General features: G+C 47.5%; 7 protein-coding genes across 7 annotated transcripts; 4 read left to right on the top strand and 3 right to left on the bottom strand.

The window, feature by feature from the left end:
- Positions 1-91: 91 nt before the first annotated feature.
- On the bottom strand, positions 92-1858 carry N7516_010957 (putative rhamnogalacturonase; the record flags this gene model as incomplete). Its single annotated transcript, XM_057223675.1, has 6 exons — positions 92-180; positions 240-545; positions 598-811; positions 864-998; positions 1054-1261; positions 1326-1858. 6 exons carry the CDS (start codon positions 1856-1858, stop codon positions 92-94), a joined length of 1485 nt encoding a protein of 494 aa, XP_057068815.1.
- A 623-nt stretch (positions 1859-2481) lies between these two features.
- Positions 2482-3978, top strand: N7516_010956 (sulfatase family protein; the record flags this gene model as incomplete). Its single annotated transcript, XM_057223674.1, has 1 exon — positions 2482-3978. The coding sequence occupies one exon, from the start codon at positions 2482-2484 to the stop codon at positions 3976-3978; it is 1497 nt and encodes a 498-aa protein (XP_057068814.1).
- Positions 3979-5730: 1752 nt separating this feature from the next.
- N7516_010955 (uncharacterized protein) lies at positions 5731-7704 on the top strand (the record flags this gene model as incomplete). The annotated part of the gene is made up of 3 exons (XM_057223673.1): positions 5731-6370; positions 6432-7080; positions 7134-7704. The coding sequence occupies 3 exons, from the start codon at positions 5731-5733 to the stop codon at positions 7702-7704; spliced, it is 1860 nt and encodes a 619-aa protein (XP_057068813.1).
- A 549-nt stretch (positions 7705-8253) lies between these two features.
- On the top strand, positions 8254-9040 carry N7516_010954 (coatomer subunit zeta; the record flags this gene model as incomplete). Its single annotated transcript, XM_057223672.1, has 2 exons — positions 8254-8735; positions 8800-9040. 2 exons carry the CDS (start codon positions 8254-8256, stop codon positions 9038-9040), a joined length of 723 nt encoding a protein of 240 aa, XP_057068812.1.
- Positions 9041-11306: 2266 nt separating this feature from the next.
- Positions 11307-12187, top strand: N7516_010953 (uncharacterized protein; the record flags this gene model as incomplete). The annotated part of the gene is made up of 3 exons (XM_057223671.1): positions 11307-11850; positions 11912-11994; positions 12038-12187. The coding sequence occupies 3 exons, from the start codon at positions 11307-11309 to the stop codon at positions 12185-12187; spliced, it is 777 nt and encodes a 258-aa protein (XP_057068811.1).
- Positions 12188-13027: 840 nt separating this feature from the next.
- On the bottom strand, positions 13028-14376 carry N7516_010952 (HNH endonuclease signature motif containing protein; the record flags this gene model as incomplete). The annotated part of the gene is made up of 3 exons (XM_057223670.1): positions 13028-13393; positions 13447-13619; positions 13677-14376. The coding sequence occupies 3 exons, from the start codon at positions 14374-14376 to the stop codon at positions 13028-13030; spliced, it is 1239 nt and encodes a 412-aa protein (XP_057068810.1).
- Positions 14377-15171: 795 nt separating this feature from the next.
- N7516_010951 (Pyridoxal phosphate-dependent transferase major region subdomain 2) lies at positions 15172-15833 on the bottom strand (the record flags this gene model as incomplete). The annotated part of the gene is made up of 3 exons (XM_057223669.1): positions 15172-15276; positions 15333-15566; positions 15663-15833. 3 exons carry the CDS (start codon positions 15831-15833, stop codon positions 15172-15174), a joined length of 510 nt encoding a protein of 169 aa, XP_057068809.1.
- Positions 15834-16758: the final 925 nt, after the last annotated feature.

Below are 16758 nucleotides of genomic sequence, written 5' to 3'. Positions count from 1 at the left end.
AACCACCTCGCGCATAACAAACATCTCTGCGACGCCAGAGACTTTCTCCTCAATAAGCGTATAATAGCATTCCTAAATAATAATCTGTTATTTAGAAGCTTCCCCAGTAATGCAAATCATAATCCACACCACCTGGGCGCCAGAGAGGGGCTGGACTATAGACCGGAATGGGAGATGCCGCTGTAGAAAAATTAGTGATCTGATAGAAAAAGCAAAAAAAAACGAGGCAAAGAGCTTACTTCCATAACCCGTACTAGGAACAGCCCAAGTAGGAGTCGCGGGGGCCTTCCAGCCAGTTGGGGATGCTGTAATGGTGTAGGTGCTGGAATAAGGCGAAGGCGATTCTCCCGCACCGAGAGATTTGATACCATTGCTTGACCCGTAGCTGTCATCTGCAGTGCCAAATATGTTACTGATCTTGTTTACAACCGTAGTACCCGATTCTGTCCACACTGAAAAATCTTCGACAGTGACATTGGTAGCAAATGAGAGGTCATTTGCGACGAGGTAAAGTGAAGGGCGCTTGACTCCATCGGCAACAGAGCCTGATAAATTTCGTAAGAATATGATCAGATGTAATATGTTTCAATGACTTACCAGAGAAGTTTCGGAAAACCAGGTTGCTCAATGCAACAGCACCAGTGTCAGGCTCAAAGGTATTTTGCCAGTATTGGTTGATATCCAAGCCATAGAGACTCCCCAAAGAGCGGAAATTTGTAAAAGTGATGTTTGTAACATAGCCGGATCCACCAGGGTATGTTTTAATGAAAGCGATGTTGTTACCTTGGATAATGCTGATGTTGCGTGCTTCCTACTGCAGTGTTAGTCGCTCGGTGGGATATCAACATGTGGTTGGAACTGACGATGTTTGAGATTTCTGCAGACGAATTCAAACTGCCAATGGATATACCAGAGCCTGCCTGATTGCAAACCAGGTTCTCAACCAAGGCATGGTGGGAAGGACTCTTCACCGAAACACACTCGTCGCGATTGGTAACCTACACTATAAGTTAGTTTAGGCCAAACATGAAAAACCCGACTTGAGATGTATACCTCATTGTCGTGAATCCAATAGTTGGTTCCAATGGCATCAATGCCATCATAGCTCCCTAGGTTTGCCCCCCGGATAGTCAAATGGTAGACTTCAACATTAATGGCAAAGTCCAAGATAATGTGGAACTTGGGGCTGTCGACTAGAATCAAGTCATGGACAGAGGCGTTGGTCGGAGAGATCAAACGCACTAGGCGGGGACGATCCGTGCTACAATTCGATGTGTTAACCTCACAGCATCTCATAGAAATGATAGAATTGGTCCATAACCTACCTTCCAAGGTTCCGGTAGAGATACCCCTGTCCTTGGAAGGCCCCTTTGCCATTGGATGAATAAAACTCGAAATCCACAGCTATTTTGTCAAAATTGAGCCCCAAAAGAATGCCTGGAAATGTGAACTCATTATCACCCTCCCCATTGATGGTTGCATTGATGATCTCTGTGCCTGCAAACCCCTGGAGTAGCAACTCACGCGCAATATTCCAATCACCGCCATATGCAGCTGTGATTAGCCCATCCAACTGGAATGCCCAATTGGTGCCATTGATGAGAGTCACACCTCGCTCGATGAGATACTCTCCTTCGGGGACAATGAGTCGGCTACCCGGATTTTTTCGAACACAGTCCGAGAAAGTCGTTTCCAGTGCAGTGGAAATGTCAGTCTTGTTATCAGCCACAGCGCCATAATCAAGAATGTTGCACTCGAATGTTTTATCTTGAAGGCCGGTTGTTGGACCAACAGGACCAATAAGCTGGCCTGCGGTGATACGCAACAAGGAAAGCAAGAGCAAACCGGTGAACTTCATCGTGAAGTGAGTGATGAAAAGGTGTAATTCAATTTCCCTTCACTCTTGGTCCTATCTTATTGTATTTCTAGTTAGGGAGCTAGTTATAATAGCTATACTGCTTTTGATACAATTGGGTTGTATAGGGTCTTCAGTCCCTTTGATCAATATTTTAATTAAAGGCGTCATAATTCCCCCATCCACTAGCATCACGATTGGTGATTAACAAGTGAGACAAATCCACTGTAATCATTCAGTCCGATTACACTAGTTTATGCGGGATTTATCCCTAAGCTGTCGTAAAATAGTACATCTCTATGATGAAAGTGGGTGGTTCATAGGACCTCGGTACGATTGGCCAAAGACTTTTGCAGATGGCAACATTTTTAATTAATATGTGATCAAATACTTCATGGGGCTAAGCAATAGTGGCGTAGTAGTTGGGAATTCACAAGCAAGCACATCATCTTGCTGTCAGATGGTGCTCACAGCAAGCCTAAGAGGGGCTAGTTCCAAATTGCGTAAATCCACCAATGACACAAGACATACAATAAGAAAATATCTTTCCAATCGGTGGGTTGTATTTCTTCAAGTCCTCACCAAGCCCTGCTCGAAAAATCTTCAATTCAATCTACCGAGTCATCATGTCGAGCAGAAAGAATGTGCTGTTGATGGTCGCCGATGATCTTGGTAAGCAACTTGGTTGTTACGGGGCATCGACTATCAAGACACCCAACCTTGACAATCTCGCTGCAGAAGGTACTAAATTTGATTATGCCTTTGCAAGCACCGCGTCCTGCAGCGGCAGCCGCTCCGTGATCTATACAGGCCTGCACACCCACCAGAACGGTCAGTATGGACTTGCCAGTCACCGCCATCATTTTGTCACTTTTGATCATGTGGAAACAGCACCACATCTGCTAAATCAAAGCGGATATCGGACTGGCATTCTGGGAAAGATCCATGTCGGACCCGCGCCAGTCTATCCCTGGGAGGTCGCCCGGGAGAGCGAAACGAGGGATGTAGCTGTGGTCGCCGATCAAGCCAATGAGTTCTTCAAAGAGTCTCTGGCAGATGAAAGGCCTTTCTTCTTAACGATTGGTTTCCATGATCCGCATCGCGATCGTACACGTGGTGGATTCGGCAATGACCAAGAATACGACCCTCGAATCACGAAGGGCACCTACGCCAGTGATGCCGTCGAGATTCCTTCCTTTATTAACGACTCTCCCGGTGCCCGGTTCGAGTTGGCTGAGTACTATAACTCAATTCATCGCCTTGACCAGGGTATCGGGTTCGTTTTGAAAGCTCTCGAAGCCGCCGGATTGGCTGAGTCAACTCTCGTCATCTTCATCAGCGATAACGGCCCACCTTTTATCAACTCTAAAACTACTCTTTTCGATGCAGGAGTGCGATTGCCTCTTATCATCAAACATCCAAAGTTTCAGCCCGCGGTCAACTCTGACATGGTCTCATACATCGATATCCTCCCCACTCTACTTGACTACGTTGGACATCCGGGCGTAGTAGACCCGGCGAAGAAGCGCCTTGGAAACTCGCTGCTTCCTATACTTGGAACCAACGCCAAACCATCAGAATGGAACCAAGTATTCGGCTCGCATACTTTCCACGAAGTCACGAACTACTGGCCGACGAGATTCATTCGGGATCGACGATACAAATACCACCGAAATCTCGCATGGCGCCTGGATTTCCCATTTGCCGCTGACATCTATGGGTCCCTTTCTTGGGAGGATATTCGGAACTCATCAGATAGCGAGATTATGATCGGCGAGAGAAAGCTCAAGGATTACTTTTTCCGTGCACCAGAAGAGCTGTATGATCTGGAGAACGATCCAAATGAAGTGAACAACCTTGTCAAAGACCCGGAATATGCTGCTGTGCTCGAGGATCTGAGGACGAAACTGGAAACATGGCAGCGATGGACAGAGGACCCTTGGTTGTACCGGGACGGGGTATCGACATGGTTTGTGAGGTACCATTTCCCGGCTGGTTTGAAGATCCCTGACCGTTTGGACTTTGATGCTGAGCAACCAGGCAATCAGAACCAGAAGGCGTTCGTGGGGAATGTTCCATGGGGTGCTGATGTTGATAAAGTCAAGAAGGACACCGTTGTTTAGAAATGTATTCAAGTGTGTTGTACTTGTTAGACCTTTCACAAAATCAAGGTCAAGGTCTAAAGTGGGCCTTCCGGGGGCACCTCGGGAATAGCCTGGACCTTAAATCCCGATTTGTGGGTCACCTGACCCCTATCCAATATCTAGCGCATCGTTTCTCGTTAGAACCAGTGCTTCTAGGAATTAACAGGTAAGTAGTGCGGTTACCGTCGGCACCTATAAAAGAACACCGGTAAGATCAGATCGAATGAAGGCTGTCGCCTGTTTCTAAACTTGGAATCTTAGAAGAGATGATTGCGTACACCCATACGTGTTTACTATCTTTATCTTGAAGATAAATGATAACTGTAATATATCCATAGATGTGACCACTCCCACCAGCCTCTAGGGACCGAGAGGTCTAAGAGGTGGATGTGTCATGTTGTTCATTTGCTTTGTATGACCTGGTGCTCTATGAAGAAGTACATACGTACCCTTGAGATCAGTCCATGGTTCTAAACGAGAAAGAGTCAATCATATCCTCTCTATGCAGAGCTCGACCCTTCGTTGTCGTCCCTACTCCCCTTAGTCCACTTAGACAGTGCCAAGAGGATGTCCAAGTCGCCCGAATTTGATTTTTGGTGGCGTAAGTGGTACCCAACTTGATGTGTTATCCATTGTCGCTATTAGTCCACGCTGCTCCGACTTTGGTGCGATAACAAAGAAGGTGGCTCATGTGGTTGCCCGAGAGATGATGCCCTAGGGTCTTGGCGAGCACTGTATGCATCCGTATGTGGAGTACTCGAGTTGGGAATCTTAGCAGCGACAACAATCAACTTGGCCTTGTGCGAGTGCACAGTTTTCATAATACGTGTAGCATTTATGTGATATTGATGGATTTCATCGATAGGGTCGGCTTCTGTAATTGACTCTATATCACCTGTTAGGCCGCCATGCCTGATGATGGAGATGTAATGTTGGGATATGTGGATATTGGAGGCCCAAGTTGGGTTTCAAGTTATTGAGGACTCTTGAAAATGTACTCCGTAAAGTACCACTGCAATGTAAGTCCTTTGTAAGCTGGATTGAAGTGGATGTAGTTAGTTAGAGCGTATGTTGTACGGAGTACAGTATGTATGGAGATCTCAATTAACTGTGGAGAAGGAAGTACATTATTCCGACATTATGCCTGAGGCATCAGACTCCTTTTCGGAAACGGCTAAATGCGCTTGTATTGGTTCTTTCATGGGCTCATACCATATCAACAGGCTATCCCCTTAGTAGATTTAACTGTGGAATAATAAAGGCAACTCTCACAGTCTTCTTATTTCAGCAACTCCCTGTTTTTCTTTTTTCCTCTTCTAGAAAGTCCTGACTCTCTCGTATTGCTCCAGCCCCCAAAGCCGTTGCGTATTTTTAGATACAGTAAGGGGATCCGCATTCCCTAACAACAACTTTGATTTTAAGGTCTGCAACCATCACTTTTCTCAATTTCTTTCTCATTCCGACGTTTCATGCCATTGTTTCCGATGAATCTCCAACTCCGATCAACCATGTGGCACGCAATCAACCTGTGACAGCTTTCAATTACATTCCTGGCCTTCGGGCTTCCCATACAAGCGCTCTCCACAAGGTGTCCACTCAGTTTTGACCGCTCTTAATTACACTTGCAACCCTGGAATCTTCTTTTCCCTTCCCCAATTGAAGTACAATAGGGGGTTATATACGTTTTATTTTCTTATACACTCGCCAGAGTTGGACTCGGCGCCTTTCATCATGTCAGCAACGCCTCGAAAGCCTGGAACTCCCGGCAGTTCCAGCAAATCATCAACCGCAGATCCGCACTCCAACAACGGGTCCACACGAGGGCATGCACGCTCGCCCAGCGCAACCAGCAGTCTCAACCGTTCCCCCTCCTTAAGAGGTTCAACTCCTGTCTCCGCGCGCGCAGCTGCAAGAAAACCTGGCCGTTCCAACCTCAGCATGTCAAATGTTCCACGAGTTTCCAACGACCCCTCCGAAGAAGAGGCGCGGGCTCAGAATGCCGCCCTCATCGAGGAACTGCGGGCACAACTCCAGAAGGCTGAAAATGCCTCCGAACAATACCAAAAACAGCTCGGCGTTCTGCAAATGCGCCTCGATGAAGCGATCAGTGAACAAACCAAGTTGGAGGATCAGGCGCATGAGCGTGATAGTCGGATTGAGGCCCTCAACAGTGACATTCGGGACCAGGGTCGTCAGATCCGCGATCTAGAACAGAACCACGAGTCGGAGCGGAATGCTATGCTCCAAGAGAAAGAACAACAGATCAGTCGGGAGGAAGAAATGCAGGCGACTATCCAACGTTTGAAGGACTCGATGGCACAGAAGGAGCGCATGAACGCAGAAGGGGATCGCAGCCAGGTCTCCCGATCTTGTAAGACACCCTAATCCCACAAACGCCGCTGATTAGATTCAAAGACTAACCTCCGGTATAGCAAGCTTCCGCAATCGATCTTCCCCGGACGTGGATGGTCAATTTGCGCCCTCCTCCCACATCGAGCGGAGCCCGTCCCGCAACAACTCTACACTTCTCCTCCAGAAAGACAAACTCATCGAGTCATTACGCCTCGAACTGGCCGAATCACAGATCAAACTCGTTGAGATGGAGAACGCCGGCGGTGGCCGTCAGCGAGAACTAGAGAAAGACTTGCTCGAGGCCCGCGTGGCCAACGCTCGCCTGATGGAAGACAATGAAAGCTATCAACTTCTTCTCAGCGAGAAGACCCTGACCGGAGACTTTGCCAAGGGCGAATTCATGCGAGATGCCAACCCCACAAAGGAGTCGGCAGGTGGTCTGGGGTCCTTAGCTGATGAGCTTGAATCTGTGGATGAGTCGCCCGAAACCGATGCCGCTCAACCGGACGGAGAGGTGAAGGCCCTCAAAGATCAGAACAAAGCCTTGACACTCTATATAGAGCGTATTATCAGCCGACTGCTTATGCATGACGGATTTGAGCACATTCTGGACTCGAATGATGAAACCTCTACTACGAAGACCGCGGGCAGTGAGAAGGAGCTGCCCCCGACCCCCCGGAGAAAGATGACGGTTCGTCACAAAGTCTCCTACAACGAGCGAAGTCAGTTGTCGGTGCTCCAACTTCCCGCCCTTCAACCCAACCTCGGTCGCGTCCAACCAGCATGCTGCCTCCACCGCAACCATCTGGGAACAACCCCAACGAGAACCCCAACACTGCGCCAAGCATTCCATTCCGTACGCAGTCTGTGAGAGCTAGCCACCGCCGCAGCCGCTCCGAACAAGTCGACCCAAGTGCCGCGAGTGTCGTTGGTCACATGTACCGCGGCGGACGCAACTCGGGCGGACCTATCAGCCCGACTGCAATGGGCCCCGGATCGCGCCAGAGCATGTTCTCTGGAGCCGCCAGCTATATATCCAGCATGAGCCGCGCGCCCTCTATGTCCAGCCAACCAGAGCCGTTTGGTCGCAGCAGCTCCCCTAGTGTCACAAGTGATCCCAACGGCGATACAGCCTCTACCGGAGCTACCTCCAGCCCTCCTCGATCCAGCAGCGGCATGAACAATTACACTGGTGCGGTGATGCAGCAGGACAAATTGCGCCCTCTCCGCCTTGTCAGCGAAACCGCTAGAATCAAGGAGGAGGAGGAAGCGGCACGCAAGAAGGCGAACCGCGCGAGCTGGATTCCGTGGTTGAATCGCTCCAGCACCGATGAACCTGCACCGCCGCAGTAAGCCTTGTTCTCCGGGCAGTATGATTTGATGTGATCTTAAACTGGTCTTTTGACCTTATTTTTAACATACCCATACCCCCCATGATGCACATAATGCAATCTAATGTCTCGGAATTTTCGCCTGTATTCCAAGGTCCCCGGTTTCTCTTGTTTCCTTTGACGCGATCTGATCACGATGTTTCCCCATGCGATGTGGTTTCGAAGGGGAGTCTGATACATCATGGTTGTTGTTTATCTTGATATATATTATTCCCCATGTCTCCTTCACGATGATGCCTTTCCACTCATTTTATGTCATATCCCCAAATCTTGAGGTGTATATCTTATTCCAGTATTGTAGTATTTCAATTGGACAAAGGCCAACGAATGGCTGGTTATATCTCCATATATGTCAATTTGCCACCATTGCACCGATAATAAACCAAACGAGTAGAGCACACATAAACTGAAGCCGACTGAGTATAACACCAAGGCAGAGAAACAAAATGTATGATTTTATTCCCAATCACGTATACTGTGGTCTCCAGTTCACCCGCATAGTATATGGAATATGGAGCTTGGACGGAACAATATTAGTGCGTCTCCGCCTCCGGCCAGATTGGCGGTTGAGAGCATCAACAATCACAAGGACAGTCCCCAATTGCTCCCCACCACAACAAGAATCACCATGACCGGCTCTCTCTCCCTGTTCTCCGTCAATGCGGTCCTCGTCATGTCCGCCGACGATGGCTCCCGCATCTACGCAAAGTACTTCTCGGCACCACACCCCCCCGCCGGCGCCGCACCGAACTCAACTGACTACCCCGGTGCCAACCCCTACCCCACCGTGAAGGAGCAGCGCGCTTTCGAGAAGGGCCTCCTTGAAAAGACAAACAAGTCCGCAAGCGATGTCATCCTTTACGATAACCGCATTGTGGTCTTCAAGATGGAGAGCGACGTCATGATTTACGTTGTTGGAAGCGCCGACGAGAACGAGGTGCTGCTGTACAATGTTGTGCTGTCACTACGGGATGCTCTGGGAATCTTATTCAAGTATGTTATGTCTCGATCCTAACGGGGAAGTTTGTCGACCGGTGCTAACAATATCATCCATCAGGGGCGCAACTGACAAGCGCACTATCGTCGAGAACTACGACCTCGTCTCCCTGACCATTGACGAGACCATTGACGACGGAATCATCCTCGAGACAGACCCAGTCATGATCGCTTCGCGGGTCAGCCGCGCACCGGCTGCAGATGCTCCCAACATGAAGAATATCGATCTTACGGAACAGGGTCTAATGAACGCCTGGGAGTTCGGCAAGCGGCGTCTTGCAGAGGGATTGCGACAGATGTAAATGGGACGTCAAATTTTGTCTTGCGTTGGAGGGCTATGATGTGTTTACGCCCTCGTTGGAGCATTTCTTGACTGTTTTTTTTTCCCCTTTTTCTACCTGCTTTTCCTCCTGGCTGGTCCTGGCGCTTCATGGCTTTTCCTTTTTTTTTTTTGTCTGCACGGCTCGGTTGTTTCCAGGCAACGATGACATAGACCTACTTCTTTTCATTCTAGCATCTTACAAAAGGTCTTGGCTACATCATTGTGTTATTGTTAGATATTAACAATGTTGGGCGGGGACACCGCATAATTCATGATACTATGTTCGAGAGACTCATGTGGAATGAGAAAACCAATAACTTTCTAGCGCCTGAAACCTGCTTGGGGACTGTCTTTTCAAATTGCGACCCAAGCTTAGACAGCTTTGCACAACATGTCAGGACCCAATCCCAACTAGTTGACCAGGCTGAGGACTCAAACCTTTCAAGTAACCGCCTCTCTTGGCTTGCCTGATGCTGAATTAGTATAGCTGTTCTAGTTAAAAGGTACTCGACTTACGGAAACTCTCGAAGGAAAGCCTCACGGACACGGTCTCGTTCATCACGGTTCATATCCTAGTACACAAAGGCAGATTTGAAATATCCTAGGCGTTTTCCGGGCACCTTCTTCTTTACAATCCATGGAACTAGATCTAAGCTACCCTAGGTCCCTAGCTTGTATGCTAGGAGTGGAGCGTATTTTGCGAGCATTTGTCAGTAAGAAACTTGTACGCCTTTAGCTCAAGGGGTATGAATTCGGTTGCTGCTTGGGCCCTAATAGCTTTGTCCGCGTCCTCGTAGCCGGCATATGGAACTTGGACGTAAACGCGTATAAAGGCCTTTTATCTATAGGTTGAATTGTAGCATTTGAAAAGAATAGATACGTAAGAGTCAAGGGAATGATCTTGGCATTGGTCGTCGTGCGTATTAACCATCTTGTCCAGTATCCATTTCGAGGTGTTAGGCTTAGTGACGGTGACTGTGTCGCCTTCATTTAGTCCACTCGGGGATCAGGATCGTGGGACAGCTATGGTGGATTCGATGAGCAAGTAGAAGGAGAGAGAGGAAGAAGAGTTGAAAGTGAAAGCAAACCTTGGAACTTGGTCGCATTCTCTATTCGCAAACACACTCACTATGTTGGCGAGCAGAGCCGATTCTCCGGCGCTCAACCTCTACGTGTAGACGAGAGTGGAAGGAACTAGCGTACCTTTCCGCAAAGTCGTTTCAAAACCCGAAATGTGCAGAGAAAGTAAACGCCTGATTTTTTGTCATGGGTCATTACAGTGTACAAGGTCGTCCCGTATCGTTGCAAAGAAGTCACGCCGCGAAGAACATGAGCCGCGTCGTATATGCGTGCTCGTTTTGGGCACCGAAAATATTTGGGACTCCTAGAACATATTAGTGTTTCTATGTTCCGAACATAGGTATAGGATTTGAGTGTTGATATGATCACCTCTAGTTAATGAGTTCATGGTGTTAGTCACAGCCGTATTCTCTTGGCTTGATGTGTGGAGTAGTGATCGATGACCAGTGTAGATCGATCAGTAGACAGGGAGAAAGTCAATAGACTGACCGAGGATATAGGAGAAGGTTAAGAGACCAACTGAGTGGATATGAGGTGAAACCTATGAGACGAGAGTGATTGTTGAGATTGCTTTCCAGTAGTGCATCGCAGAGGATGAAGCTATATGTTGCTTACTATGCGTTCTTTATTTTTACTCCCCAGTGCTCGACAGCTAATATAGTCTCTTTCTTATTGCTCACTTTACTTCCACCTCCTAGAAAATAAGACTTGAGCTCGCAAATTGCGTAGAGAATTGATATCTGGAATGTTGGTGTATTCGTATGGATAAAAATACTGTTACTTCAAACCATCTACTCAATTGATCTCTTACTCCTACTGCTTACCAGGTGAGCCTTTTACCCTTCTCTTGCTTTATATTCAATTGATCTCTTACTCTTACTACTTACTAGGTGAGCCTTTTACCCTTGATATCTTACTCTTACTACTTAACAGGTTCACCCTTCTTGTACTTTCTACTTCATTGATATCTTACCTTTACTACTTACCAGGTGAGTATTTTAACCTTCTTCTCTACTCGATTACTCTTTTAACCTTCTTCTCCTATCCACTCAATCATCCATCTGGACTACACCACGTATCAACGTTTCGCTCCGCTTCACGACTTTACATCCTCTCATCACTCTAACAAGCTTGGGAGACTAACATTGGCCCTTTACAATAGCAAAATGCCCCGCATTAAAAATCTCAGTTCCCGAGACGTACTCCGTGCGCCATTCCCAAGCCTCTTAGTAGGCTCCTTCCACACAACCAGTAGTGCTCTGCACCAAATACGATTCACGGGGCGATTGAGGCGATGGACGAACTTCGCACACAATGCAATTGCCCATATGTCCTCCAATATACGTTGGAGCCGGCTCACCCTCGACGTGGCTATGACTGGCCCGGGTGTAGAACTCTCCGTATCGCGAGAGCAGCTAGTAGTGGGAGATGAGAACGGCGTTCAGGGGCGTTTGAATGAACGCCTTTGTCGTCCAGTAACCTCCTGCCTCCAAGTGCAGGGCCACAATCTACGATGTGGGGACTTCAAGGCGGGAAATTCAGCAGCACAAGCCGCAAGAGTTCCAGACACAGTCATGCTTAACGCCAATGCCGCCATCAAGGTCGTGGGAGAAGTTAAGACTCCATGGGCCCGGACCCACGTCAAAATGCTGAGCCGTGGGGTGGAAATGTTTGAGGAGGGGAATGAAGGCAGGCTTCGCCATATACTTGGTATGTATGATATAGTATACACTATACTCACGGTTTCCGAATGTACTAATATATCTTACAGGCCAAGTCTCCCGCTATATGCAGGACCAAGGCGTATGTTATGCCTTTCTATCAACATACAACGAAACGATGTTTCTGCGAAAGGTTGATGACCAAGGTTGATGACCAAGGTGTTTGAACTCTCGAGTACTCTCCCGTGGCCATATACGACGACGAGTATGACACCGGAAGTGGGAAGATTACCACGCGACAAGGGTTATTCTACCTAGCCCTACGGGCAGAATTTGGACCCGCGTTTGCTACGAACGTGCCAGGCAATCAGCAGTGGACGAGTTGACCATTTGACGAGGTACTGATGAGGTGGGTGTGTGGCACATTAGGCCACAATGACAGAAATCTGTCTGTATTGAAAGGTATGGGCATAATGACTGATATTGAGAACTCTGATATTTCTAAAATGACAAAACCCGCTTTTTCAACAATCTGTGCGGTAATGATGACTAACTGTAATATGCACTTTTGTATGGTATATCCAGTACTCGAAGTCACATGATCTCCATGGTATAATACCATGTAAATCCATGTATGCAGCCTTGCATTTTGACACACAACCTAGGACGGTAGGTAGTTGAGATTGCTCATTGTTTTTCGCTCCCCTTGCAAATTTCTACATATGCTGGGTTGCTTTTGTTCTCCTTCTTTTCTTTTACAGTTTAGGGGTTGGTTTATCCTCATGCGTTTCTGCCTTCCCGTCATCGTTAGCTTTTTTATTGAATAGCACTCTCTGCGAAGGTGTATCCCGGCCAGGGGTCGGACCTCGGGAAACTAATTATTACTAATAATGCTGCCTGAAGATGCCTTAAGATGCCTGATTATATACCACCTTTTGGCACCGCTCTTACAGTGTATTGTAAATGAAACTCTCAGATGGAAGCCTATACCTAAAGGAGCACTTGGCCCCACAATACTACTTATTGCCCACATGTGCAATGACCTGACATGGAAAACATAGCTATAATTGATCGAGCCTCTAAATTAGCTACAACGCTTGTTATGTTTATCTCGACACTGTACATATGAATGAAAAAAAGAAATTGTATTCGCCGAAACCTTGCTAATAATATGTGAAATAAAGGAGAAAAAAAACGCTAAAGACCATTTCCACTCCACAAACATTTCAGAGCCGCTTCATACTTTCGATCAACGCACCACGGTCGTCAGGATTAGTATCTCGGATATCCGCCCCAAGGATCATACCTGCCTGTAGATTGCGAGACTCCTTGGCTGAACCCTCAAAGGTCTTGTTCGTAACAAACTCATCAGGGAGCTCACATCCCGAGACACAACGAGCGAGGGTCTTGAGGGTGGACTTGTTCAAATATTCACCGCCGGACGGCCAGAATCTTCGAGCCTCCACCTTTTCAGTTGTATCACCGAGATTCATTCGCTTAGCGTGGAGGTAGGAGATCAGGAAACGGAAATAGAGGTATCTTCGGCGAGGGCGATTCTCAGAAAGGAAACTCAAGATGCGGTCATCGAGGTGCTACACAACTGTTAGCCTGTACTCTTCCATTTTGAGCCTAGGAATAGACTGACCTTGACCTTGATTATTTCCCCTGACTCCCTCTTGTAAACAAAGTTTTCATTTTTCGACTCATCCAACACAACACATCTCCACGTGGTTGGCTCAGTTATCGAGTCAGGAATTGGAATGACAGCAATCACCCCTTGGTCGAGTAGGGATTCAATGGGATTGCATAATAATAATGCTATGAGAATTTTCGTTAGATCATTCTTCTCTTCTCAAACGAAAAGGGTATTTTTACTATTGCGTGGATCAGAGAGCACACCGTCCTGAACTCCGAAAATATGGGACACTTCTGCTTGGCTCAAGGACTTAGGCACCAGATGAGCTGCCTTGACTGAAGGGGCGGGTAGGAAAAATCCGAGAACGTGACAGAAAGATGTCTCTCCCACACACTCGGTCGTCAAGCCGTAGTATCGATTTACTTCCTTCTTGAATTTTTTCTGGTCGAAGGCGTGTTTCCGAATCTTCGCAGCCGCGCCCATAACACGTGGGATAATCGTATCCACGTATGCCCTCTCAACAAGTCCATCGTCTGAGGGTCCGGTGATCCTTCTACGCTTGACCTCCACTTCTAAGTCTTCCTCGATCAATGTCCGTTGGCGCTTGACCACATCGAGAGTCTGCGACGTTGCTCGGAATCTTCTCAAGACAGGACCGATCTCTGTCTGGAACGCATCACTGCTGAGTAGCCCTGAAGACGAAATCTCATCAAGGCCCTGTTTGATGCAACTGATGTACTCCTTCTCATCTTCAAGTGCAGCGATCTTGGCGTCAAGGAAGTCCGATGTGGTTGACTGCAGCGAATCTTGCGAAACCTGAGAGAGTTTTGATGAATTGCTGACCGATCTCTCCTGATGGCCACGCAAAGCCTGACGGCGGGTTGCTGGCATCAGAGAAGAAATTCTCTCCGGGATTGGGAAAGGGATCCTATCTGGCATCTTGAGTGATGAAACAAATAGTGATTAAAGAGGATATTTATCAATGAAAGCAAAGAAGAAAGAAGAAGAAGAAGAAGAAGAAGAGAGGGTAAAAAAAAGGAGAGTTGTATTTTTACCTGTATTTATGTTCGTCATGATTTCCGAACCAGGTAAGTCCCATGTCCTCTTCCTACTGTTCTCTTCCTAGTGTTATCTTCCTATTGTACTCTTCCTATTGTTCTACTTCGTTTCATGTTGAGAATTTTCGTTGCCTACCGACGCTCTATTAGGCATCGGACCCGCGCCCTTTTCAAGTTGCGGCTCTTCATGTTCACTGTTGGCATATATGTCTAACCTAATTGGGTCTAGTCTTCTTTCTTGGCACCCATTTTTCAATACGGGTGAGGAGTTGAGCGAAAGCCTGCGCGAAATCGGCCTGGACATCATCAAAATGCTCAATCCCTACCGACAATCGAATCATCTCGTCCGTGACCCCGCATGCCTGGCGATCCTCGGGCGTGAAATGCTCGTGGGTGGTGGTGGCAGGGTGGACAACGAGGGTCTTGGCGTCTCCGAGGATGGGATGCGGATGTCAGTGGCGTCCTTCGGATTGAGTTTGCCATATCATAGGAGTTATACGTATACATACTTGGTCGTCATAATCACAAGTTTCAAAGCATCGCAGAACCTTGCGCTTGCCGCAACACCGCCAACGAGACCAAACGTAAACACGGCCCCGAACCCCCGCCGCAGATACCGCTGGGCAAGGGCATGATGCTGATGGTCCGGGTGGCCGATATAGTTAACCCAACTGACCTAGGCTTTCTGGCTGTTGCTGCGAAGCCAGTCGGCCAACCTCTGTGTGTTCTCTGCGTGGCGCTGACATCGCACGGCCAGCGACTCAAGCCCGATCAGCAGCTGCTGCGCCGAGGCCGCGCCAAGCGTGCTTCCCATGTCCCGCAGGATCTCGAACTGACACCGCATCGCGAACGCCCGCCGGCCGAACTTCTCCACAGCCGCGTGTCGCTTGCGTGGAACTGAGGGAATCGGTTGCGGTACCGGCCCCAGTCGAAGGTGCCGCCGTCGACGATGATGCCCCCAATAGTCGTGCCGTGCCCGCTAATCCATTTGGTGGCCGAGTGTACCACGATATCCACTCCATGGTCGATGGGCCGGCAGAAATATCCGGCACAGCCAAAGGTATTGTCACACTACCAGATTGTTAGAATTTTCATGAATATCGAGCTACGAGAAGAGCATAATCCAGCAAATAAGAAAAAGAGGCTGTAAAGAATCTGTAGTCTCACGATTAAAGGCAGTCCTCTCTCCTGCACCACCTTGGCCAACCCCTTGAAGTCTGGGATCACATTGCCGGGGTTGCTGATGGTTTCGATCCAGATGAACTTTGTGCGCACATCCACGGCGTCGGCATAGGCCCGCGGATCTTCGGACTTGATGAACCGACACTCGATGCCCATCTGTTTGGCCAAAACACCGAATTGGTGAAAGGTGCCCCCGTGAACATGGAAGGAGGAGACAAAATTGTCCCCAATAACAATTTCCCGAGTAGAAGAGTTCTAGATATCTTTTTATTACCGACTAGAAGTATCGGTTCCGTAGACTACTACCCCCCTTTAGGTTTACGACGAAGAAGAACCTTAGTCTTAAGATTTTCGCTTATAACGATCACAAACACTTTCCTATCTTATAGGCGAATTTCTGGCTTCTACGTTTAGGTAAAAAGATATAGGCAAGCAAGCAATATAAGTATAAATCTAGGTAGGTTTAGACTCTAAAATTGTTTGATACGCTTAGAGATAATCATCTAGTATTTCTAAAGTAAGTTAAAGTTGCTTGAGTGATTGCTGCTCTATATTGACATATATTTTTGAGATCCAAAAAGTGCAAGGATGCCGGCGAGCAGTCCTAGAGCGTAACGTCTCATCTTTTTAACTGGCATAGGCATTACGATGATGGCCTTTGGTTTGATGATGGAACTTCAAAAATTGAAGACATTAGGCGATTACAAAATCATCCATGGATTGTTGATCCTTTCTATAATGCTGACCGGCATGATCCTCTGGAGGAAGACAATCACAGTAGCCCAGACTTGGGTCACATCTTGACTTGGAACTTAGATGTCCGAAAACATTGTGACCCAGACGTTCAATCCGACTTTTCATGTACTTTTTGTTAACATTTCAGGTCATCGGAGCGCTCGAAGGTTCATCCCGTGATGACTTCAGTTTACGATTTGACTCTGTTCACATTCAGAACGCAAATTTGAGAGTAATTCGAATTGCCAAGGATACATATATGTACCTTTATAAAATAGAGATGGAAAATAGAGATTGATACTTGTTATTTACATTCAACACTCCATAATTCTAGCAGTTGCGTGAA

Source organism: Penicillium verrucosum, assembly GCF_028828655.1.
Source record: "Penicillium verrucosum strain IBT 35672 chromosome Unknown utg000005l_segment0_segment0, whole genome shotgun sequence".
NCBI lineage: Eukaryota > Fungi > Ascomycota > Eurotiomycetes > Eurotiales > Aspergillaceae > Penicillium > Penicillium verrucosum.
This window is presented reverse-complemented; position numbering and strand designations above follow the sequence as displayed.